This window comes from Lepisma saccharinum (assembly GCF_977018435.1).
Source record: "Lepisma saccharinum chromosome 12 unlocalized genomic scaffold, izLepSacc3.1 SUPER_12_unloc_1, whole genome shotgun sequence".
Taxonomy (NCBI): domain Eukaryota; kingdom Metazoa; phylum Arthropoda; class Insecta; order Zygentoma; family Lepismatidae; genus Lepisma; species Lepisma saccharinum.
In genome coordinates, this window is record NW_028142891.1 from 3,763,435 (window position 1) to 3,773,875 (window position 10,441).

At 38.8% G+C, this 10,441-nt stretch overlaps 1 protein-coding gene across 1 annotated transcript; it reads left to right on the forward strand.

Annotated features, from left to right (window-relative positions):
• The first annotated feature begins 7,092 nt into the window (after positions 1 to 7,092).
• On the forward strand, positions 7,093 to 7,728 carry LOC145982137 (uncharacterized). Its single transcript, XM_083115704.1, has one exon. The coding sequence runs from the start codon at positions 7,093 to 7,095 to the stop codon at positions 7,726 to 7,728; it is 636 nt and encodes a 211-aa protein (XP_082971830.1).
• Positions 7,729 to 10,441: the final 2,713 nt, after the last annotated feature.

Here is a 10,441-nt window from a genome sequence, read left to right on the forward strand (position 1 = left end):
ATTTAAATTATTTAGTGGATTAGTTGAACCTTCTTGAACGGGCAAGATTTAAGAGTAACGTAAATATATATTTTGAGAAGTTAATAAAGTGTTTACTTTACATCTGGATATACAGATTCCTTATTAATCATTATTATCAAAAAGCAAACCAATTTGCATTATGTTTAAAACATGTTTTTTTTGTTCTTGATTAGAACACTGTTAAAACATGTTTGAAACAAAAATTATGATTTTGTTTCTTTTTTAAAAAAAATGCCAACCTTGTTCTTCATACATAGTTAAGAAATGATATACTATGTCATTTCAATTCTAAGATATAATAAGAATAAGACATGTAGATTTGAAAAAAATTGTTTTTATTTTCCATATTTCTACACACATTAGGTTTTGGCTCATATACATATTTTAGTTATTTTAACATATTGTTCCATATTTCAAAACATATTATCAATATTTGCGCAATTTTATGTTCTCCAATCACGCATTTTCTGTCATCTGAATATGTTTATTTTATTTTACAAGTCCCAACTATTTGGTTTTCCTATTGTAAAACACCTGAAATTCTTGTTTAGTTACAATTGTTGTCAACAATAGAGAATGGGGATTCAAGCACCGGTTCCTAGTTGTTGCCAACGTTATTTTGGCAATGCTGGAAGAGAGTCCCAAGTCGAGCGGCCCATTGCCAACCTCACCCTCGCTAGTTGTGCTCTTGAAAGCAGTGCTAGGAGCAACAATTTCATGGTACATGTACAGGAATTGCTTCTCGTTCCTCTTTGATACAGTCACGGTAATAGTTGCAACGCAGAAACATATTTTATGTAGCTCGTGTACTGTCTTATGTTATTGAGAATTCATTAAAAAAGCCAAAGTATTATTCCTAAAAGAAATGCCGGAGAACAACACAAATAATCCCACTGAATTACATGTATATACATTGATTGATTTGGTTTATTTTACCTTGCATTTCGGAAACCTTTTGGCTAATTGTGAAGAGGAGAATCAGTGGTGATATAATGAAATTGATGCAGACATATTCACAAAGAACACCAAAAACCTGGGACCTCTGTCATCGTAGCATGCTGTGCTGACTACAGAGGCTGAACGCTGACTACATTTATATATAGTATTTGTAAACGTTAATTTGGGTAGCAACCTAATTGCTAGGAAACTATCACACACACACACAGAAAAAAATATATAATGCTCCATTCTGGAAGAACACAATAGAGCTGTACTTGCATCTTTTTGTAGTTGAGAATGAAACCAATAATATTTTATTTTACATAAATTAACATATGCATGTGTGGAACTACATAGATGAACCATCATTTGAAGCATATCAAAATATTTAGGGTAGTTCATATAATCAATACAATGAGTACTGGAACCTTTCTTCCCAGAAAAAATAGCACTGTGTGTTTGTGTGTGGAACACGCACACAGGAATAGAATGAGAAAGTGTGTCGGAAGGGTGGAAAACAGAAAATGGCATAGGAGACAGTAAACACTTACCACAATAATAGAAAAATCTTATATTTCAAGGCTATTAGATAGAAAAATCTAATGTTACAATGAGGTTAGGTTAGGTTACAAAATAATTAATTTCCATAGGAACCCATTGCCGCTCCTTCATGAAATTTTGCACACAAATAGTCAATTGAGGTCTTCAAAACATATATTTTTTTATAAAAAGATTAAAAGGCATGTTTTTGAGATTTCCAATTACTTTTTCTTCAAGTTTTATACAAATTACAAAACTGAAATAGCACAGGCATGTTGCATTTCAAATTAAAGTCCATTAAAACTAATTTGAGTTCTCTAGCTCAAATAGTGTGTGATCTACTGCTGTTTAAAGATTTCAAAATTTCGTCAAATTTAGGAATTTTTTTCTTTTTTGCAAGTCACTAAGTCAAAAAGTATGATCCCAAAAAATCTGAAATTGGGCAGTTTTTCGTTAACTTTGCTGGAACTACTACTGTACCAAAAATGATGAATTTCTGATAGGCTATGTCAAGGTTCAGACCATCGGTTGACATGGAATGACCCTATTTTACATAATTAAGATTAAGTATTTTAAATATTGTTAGTTGATTTTAGATTTTGGATTTACTTGTATTTTGTATTGTGACACAAAAAAATACATGATTTATCCTTTATCTGTTAATTGCCCTTCAGCTACAGAATATTCGAAGGTCAATTGCTTTCCTTGTTTTACATAATTTATTCTTTCATCATTTGATAATTCACAGAAATTAAAATAAATTACTTATCAAGTGAAGATTCGGGGTGTAAGGGGTGCTGCTTCCACGTAGTGCACCCAAAAGTCAACCTCAGTTCCACATAGTGCACCCTGGACTAAAGACTAACGAGGCTCTGGCAACTGGCACTGTGGCCAGTATAATTTTGTGTGTGTTGTCCTGTTTTTTTTTTTGTCCTTGTGTGTGCTGAGTGCCCATTTACAGCCTCAGCTTTTAACAGAAGTCGGAAGATTTTTAGTTATGCAACGTTAGAGTTGTTATTTGTAATGATAAGGGGCTGGCCTTCATATAATGTGACGGGAGCAAAATAGCCTAAGTGCTGACGCTCCCAAAATTTTAAATTCAAATTCAAAAACCCGTTACCAAAATATGTCGAATGACTGGTATCATGATAATAAACTCAAAGTCTGTTATCTAGTATGTACAAGTATTGTGGGCTGCTTTTGAATATCCGTATGGTTCATTTTTTTATGCAGAATTAGCAAGTACACAATAGTAGCTCTACATATGCGTGCACATCCACAGATTTTTCAATGGAGGGTCAAGCCAGATATTCCTTCCATGGGGTATATTACCCAGATAATAGTGTTGCCCCATCAAAAAACAACACTTGAATTTGATATTATCGCATTGATGTAAATTACTATAACTGAAATCAAATTATACGTGTGAAATATATACTTTTAGCTTGACATTCGATTCCTAAGGGTGAGGTGTGGCCATCCTTGCTCCGCCTTCCAGACGCCCATGGCTTTACATTACCTAGAGATTTAGTGTAGAGGAATCTTATCGCTGTTATTAAACAATATTATACTTTATACTCTTAAACAAAATAAAGTATTTTCAAGGCAATTAAAGTTCAAAACAACTACGGGGGAAGAAGGTGCAGTGGCGCAACCACAGGGGGACGGGGCAAACATTGAGGTAAAAGAAAGCGTGACTAGTAGAATGTACGAGTAGCAGGACAAAAGGATACTCAACATGCAATTAGTTTTCACGTCTTTCTTGTATTATTTCTTCTAGATGGCCATGAGCACCCGCAGGGTGGCACAAAGAGAAATTGCCCCCTTCTTGAAATCAAATTTTATACAAATGAAAATTATATTTCGTAAAATTTTCTTGATCGCTTCGCTCGCAGTTACTGCTTTTTTACAGTCTGCTCAAGTTCAGAGCTGTAGCTACAGGGTGGCGGGAGTTTTGACCCTGGGCGCCAAACGATATAAATGAAGAAAATTGTAAAAGAGAATTCCATGCACCACAGGAAGATTTTTATGCCATATTAAATCAATATTGTTTACAGTTTGCAAAACTTTGGATCTAATAATATTTTCTTTCTAGTTTGCTCACAATTTTGTTGTTTTCTATAATGTACCTGAGAGAGAAGTTATAACCATTAAGTACTTCAGACTCTTGCTGCTAAACAGTTTGTCTTAAATGCATGAACACAATTGTTTGGAGGAAAAGAAGTGCGGCACATTTCAGAGACAATTTATTTATTTGTTATGGTGCCTCTGTGTTGCTGCATTATATATATACACACACACACGCCCCAATCAATGCAATGAAACTAAAACAGTGAGATAAAATTAGGTTTTTCTTTCCCGACTGAACTTTCATCAAGGGTTTTGCCTCCCTAATCCGAGGGTCTGGGCATGCCTATGTAGCTCTAGGAAAGCTTTTGAAATGTAGGTTTCTTATCATTGTCCAGTTCAGTATTCTCAATAAGACTACAATTTAGTAGTTGCCAATCAGTACGTTACCTTATTTTTAGACGTCGGATTTTAGGTTTTTAACCTGTTTTTTCCTTTATAGGCATGTAAGAAATAATAAGATATGTCAGCATTTCGTTAAAAAATGCAACAACTGATGAAATTTTATAGTGCCCAAAGAAAACCTATTTTGCTTGTCAGAACCTATTTGGGGGTTTATGCACCTAAATGAAGCCTTTTTTAAAGTTTTTTTAAAGGATTTTTATGTCGCACAGAAGCATTTGCTTTGTTTGGTCATGAAAAAGTTCAATGACGAACGTGTTTGAAACGTACTCTCTGTCGATTTCCCTTCCTCCAAGTCCATGGTGATTTTTCCAAGCTTTAAACAAAGCAAAATATCTGGTGCCACTGTTACCTGTACAATCCAAAGTGGTTTTGCTCACTTTTGCATCACTGCGGTGCTTTGTGGCATTCACGCCTTGCAAACTAACATGTCAGCATTAAAGTTTGCACCACTGACTATGTTTTTGTTGAAAGATTATTTTCAGCATATAAGATGATCCTCAGAAAAAATTGCAGAGTTTGTCTATGGATAACATGAAAAAAGATTGTTGCCTAACTATATGGCAAAGAGTTGGTTTTAATAGCACCAAGGATAGGCAACACACATAACGTTATGCAAGATAGTGCATATTTCAGGATATAGAGGTCCCATTGTCATAATACACCTTATCAGCATTTTTTCAGGAATTTTGAACTGTTTTACGTTTTTTAACCTACTTCAGGATTTTTCGAGCCTAACTTAAGATTTTTAGAATCTATTTCAGGGTTTCTCGAACCTATTTTAGGATTTTTAGAGCCTATTTTAGGAACCTAAAAGCACACTTTTTATAACAAAAAAATCCGAGGTCTACTTATTATTTTATATATATCTTACCATAGGTACAGCTGACTACTCAGGAGAAGATCCAGACGGAAGTGAAGTGACAGGAGACCCCACTATTAGGGTTAGGGGAATGCACCCCGAGTCAGAAACATGCATTTTGTGCTGTGTATAATAAACTCCTACACACTTCCAAAAGAAAACTGATCGCAGTGGAAGACTCTGCTACCCTTAAAGTCTGCAAATGGAAGGGTCCTTCCCTTTACCATAGAACCCTGTCCCTTCCTGTTTGGGGATCATTTTGTGAGCTGACTGCTGTAGTGGGCTCCTCAGTTGGGTGATATTTTATTTTCTCTAATATGACATCTTAAATGTACCGTATTTACGAATGTATACTGCTCATCCTGGGTTTTGATGGGGAAAAGTGACAAACAATTATATCTCTTATTTATTGTGCAGTACAATCCAGGTTCAAGAAATAGTAGCAGGTCATAAAGCTGTTGTAATGCCGATCAACAGTGAATGACATCACACCTATTCAATGAGTCACCTGTTGCATCCCATGTGAAGTGAAGTGCATGCTCAAATTCTGCCTGAACGGCACTACTTTTCTTGGTGTCCAGAACATTACATCACAAAGTGAAAAATCGTCAGAAATGGCCTTTAAACTTTTATACATGTTTTTGCTCATTCCTACTTTACTTTTTCTAAAAAAAAAATTGAAATATATTCTTTTTCCATGATTAACGTGGGGTGTAAGGGGTACCTTCCACGTAGGGGCCCGAAAGTCAACCTCACTTCCACATAGTACACCCTGGACTGTAGACTAACGAGGCTCTGGCGACTGGCCCATGGCCAGTATAATTTTGTGTGTGTTGTCCTGTTTTTTGTCCTTGTGTGTGCTGAGTGCCCGTTTAGAGCCTCACCTTTTAACAGAAGATTTTAAGATTTTTAGTTACGCAACGTTAGAGTTGTCATTAGTAATGATAAGGGGCTGGCCCTGTATAATGTGATGGGTGCAAAATAGCCTAAGTGATGACGCACCTAAAATTTTAAATTCAAATTCACGTAACATTTATACAAGGCACATTCAGGACCCTCAAACTAGCAGTTAGCAGCACAAGTTTTCTTCCATTAAGACATTTACACCATATATACAGGGTGTTAATTTTAACTTGACATGTCAAAATAGCGGGAGTGATATGCATGTGAGGAAAATTTGGTCCAAACAAACCATGATCCTTGTCGGTTGGGGGGGGGGGGAAGTTAATGGCGTACAAATGAGCCCCCGCACAGGGCCCCCCTGGGGGGCAGGGGGCACGTTGTGTTTTTCAAATAGGAACCCCCGAATTTGGTTTCATTTTGGGATTCGCGGAGTCAAAATAAATAATAATTATGCTTGACATGGGTGCAACAACATGCGAAATAAAAAAGATATGGCCATGTGTATGTTTGGAAAAACGGTAACAGGCCCCCACGAAAATACGAAGAATGGCGTGTGCAGAGGAAAATTTCATTGCTGTCGATGGTGTCATTGAAGAGTGGAAGAAGTACCAAAAGAAGAGTGTGGACGGGATAGGGGCAGGGGGCAGCATGCAACGAACAAAGTGGAAATACATCTGCTTGATTAATGCAGATGCCAAGGATATGATGGAAACAAAATAACGAACTGTGCCTTTGCCAGAAAAGTGAAGGGGTAGGGGATGTAAATTGTGTTTCCAGAACTCACGCGAAGAGTATGTTATCGCCACCGACGTTGTCGGATCAGCTGTGTTATCAGACGCCAGACACACGTAAGGTACAAACTAGGCCATTTGACCTTGCGCTGAAGTCAGCTCTATGTGCCCATGTTTGCTTGGGGAAATAGGTGGTTATTGGGCGTGTGCGCTTCAGAAGGTTAGTTGACGTGTTCGAAGTGAGTGCAGGGTAAAAGTGCAGGTATACCTAGGACAATGGAGCGTGTATCTGTGGAAGACAGAATTGAAATGATATTCATGTATGGTGAATGTTGACGGAATGTGGACAATGCTGTCACCGAATATGTGAGACGCTATCCGAACAGAGTGCGTTCGCGGTCGACGTTCGCCAGGGTTGTCAAGCAATTTGCAACAGTAGGAAGCGTGTGTCCGCAACAAAGATGGCGTCGAAGAACTGTCACTGGGGAAAATAATGAAATTGCTGTATTAGCTGCAGTGGCGTGTGATCCCCATTCCAGCACGCGTAACATAGCTTGCCAGAGTGGGATGTCCCATGTCAGTGTTTGGAACATACTCAAGAGGCACAAGTTTCACCCGTACCATGTGTCCCTGCACCAGGAACTTCATGGTGATGATTTCCGTGCACAGATGGTGTTTTGTGAATGGGCACGTGGACAAATACATCGAAATCCGGCATTCTTTCGGGACGTTCTGTTCTCCGACGAAGCAACATTCACAAACCATGGCCAGGTTAACCGGCACAACATGCACTACTGGAGTGCCGACAACCCACACTGGTTGCGTGAAGTTGAACATCAACGCCCGTGGTCAGTGAACGTATGGTGTGGCATCATGGGTGACAAACTCATTGGTCCGTTTTTCATTGACGGTACATTGAATGGGCGAAAGTATCGCAATTTCTTGCAGGACGAACTACCGATATTGCTGGAGGATCTAAGCCTTGCACAGCGACAGGCCATGTGGTATCAGCATGATGGTTGTCCGGCGCATTATGCTGCCATAGCTCGGGAAGTATTAACGCGCAAGTTCCATCATCGCTGGATCGGACGACGTGGTCCTGTCAATTGGCCGGCTAGATCACCAGACCTTACTGCGCCAGATTTATTTTTGTGGGGTTTCCTTAAAGGAATGGTGTATCAAACTACCCACAACGCGCAATGACATGATGCAACAAATACAAAATGCTTGCACACAAATTGATGCTGCCACACTTTTGCGTTGTGAACAGTCATTTCATGCAAGAATAAATAAATGCATCGACGTTCATGGTCACCATTTCGAGCATTTGCTTGGGTAAGGCATGTATGCCCACACACCACCCCACCCCCACAGGTGAGAGGCAAGGGGACTCACGTGAAACAAGCACCCCACAGGTGAGAGGCAAGGGGACTCACGTGAAACAAGCACCCCACAGGTGAGAGGCAAGGAAACTCCCTTGAAACAAGCACCCCACAGGTTCGAGGGTAATAGTATTTGCATTCCATCCTTCCCATCTCCTACACTTTTCTGGCATCCCTGAATACGTTTTTGTGTTTCCCTCATCTCCATGCCATCTGCATTAATCCAGCAGATGTATTTCCACTTTGTTCGTTGCATGCTGCCCCCTCCCCCTAGCCCCTCCGCACTCTTCTTTTGGTACTTCTTCCACTCTTCAATGACACCATCGACAGCAATGAAATTTTCCTCTGCACACGCCATTCTTCGTATTTTCGTGGGGGCCTGTTACCGTTTTTCCATGCACGACATTTACGTGTTTCCAAACATACACATGGCCATATCTTTTTTATTTCGCATGTTGTTGCACCCATGTCAAGCATAATTATTATTTATTTTGACTCTGCGAATCCCAAAATGAAACCAAATTCGGGGGTTCCTATTTGAAAAACACAACATGCCCCCTGCCCCCAGGGGGGCCCTGTGCGGGGGCTCATTTGTACGCCATTAACTTTCCCCCCCGACAAGGATCATGGTTTGTTTGGACCACATTTTCCTCACATGCATATCACCCCCACTATTTTCATATGTCACCCTGTATATCATATTATTAGGCCAGTAATACATTTTAATTATAATTTTTCCCCATATCTTTTATTTCATCCTAAGTACCATAATTATCAGAACGTTTCTGCATTTTGTGATGAGCTTATTCAACCTCATTGCACATTAGTGTCAATAACATATTGGTTACGTGCGTGTTACTCACTATCTATAAACAAAAATACGTTAGAGCATTCAAATTGGTCTACTTACGCAAGTGAGTATGTATTCTTACGTGGACGACGTTTCGGAAGCTTTACTGCTTCCTTCCTCAGGTTGTCGTTTTCAGCTCGGAATATCAAGCCATGTCAGAGAAGTGTCATGTAAGGATACTGGGTAAAAGGTTCGGGTTAAAAACGCTTCATAGTGCTTGACCTATACAGAATTAAAACCACTTTGCTAAAAACCCCTTAAAACTCACAATAAAACATGTAAAACCACCGCTACGGTAAACTGGAGTGGCCGTTGAGAGCCTAAACTCAATGTCATACTCACTTGCGTAAGTAGACCAATTTGAATGCTCTAACGTATTTTTGTTTATAGATAGTGAGTAACACGCACGTAACCAATATGTTATTGACCTCCGATACGGGGAGAAAAGTGCGTGCATTCGAGAAGTTGAGGATAAGACTTAATAAAACCTTGATTAGGATAGGCTTTTTTAAACAATGTAAGAGGATGGGGGTTTTGCCAGGATTTTTAAAATGGGGATATCAACCTTTAAGCAATAACTGTCGGTCGCAAAAAGTAGAATTGCAACATAAAATGTTAGGGAAATGCATAAGGGAGGCTTACGGGCAGGTGGATAGACTGAACTATGAATGTTATAATTTACATTTGGAGATAGGGAAAAAACTCGACGATTTGACATGGAGGCGCATCGAATAGCGGCATTTTAGAACCATCGAAAATGCAAAAATTAAAGATTTAGAAACCATAAGGAGAAAAACTGTAAAATTAGGCATCGGTAAGCAGACTAATAAAACTAAAATATGTGAGGGTAATATCGATAGTATGGGCGAAAACTTTTTAAATCTGACAAAATTAAACCCCCCAAAAGCTTTGGGTGATATGTTGAGCAGGGGGCATAAATTCGCTGTAAAGAACGAACGGTTTGTGAAAGAGGAGGTTGTTATCGCCACAGAGAAAATTATCGGGAAGTTAGACGAGAAAGAAGATAAGTCCAAAGTCAGGCAGGGTGTAAGTGAGATTATTGATGAATACATGTTGAGTCAAATTAAGAGAGGGTGTGTTTCCAGGGGTGGGAATAGAACGCAAAAAGAGAAAAATGACCGGAGAATTAGGGATGATTTAAACACTGTGAAAAAATGGGCCAAAGATAATAATGTGTATCTCATTCGATCTGACAAAGAAAATAAGATGGTAGTAATAGAAAAAGGCATATATCAAAGTAAGTTAGAAGAATGCTTTCTAAATAATGATTTCGAAATGGTTAATGGGAACCCAATTAGTAAAATTAGAAATGAGATTAGACGTGGGATAGAAACCAGCATAACCTTAGGCAGCGGGGAAAAGAAGAAGCTCATTAAAGAAGTGAAGGAGGGGAATATCCCCACAGCATTCGGCATTCCAAAAACGCACAAGGCACTGATCCCACTTAGACCAATAATCCCCACCTATGAACACCCAGGTTATGGGTTGGCAAAGGAATTAATTAAAAGAATGAAGAAGATTAATGTTAACACCCAGTATAGCGTTAAAAACTCCTTTTGAGGTAAAAAAGTCAATTGAAAATTTAGAAATCGGGAGGGATGACCAAATTAGCAGTTTTGATGTAACAAATTTGTACCCTAGTGTACCGAGAGAGAAAGCCGGT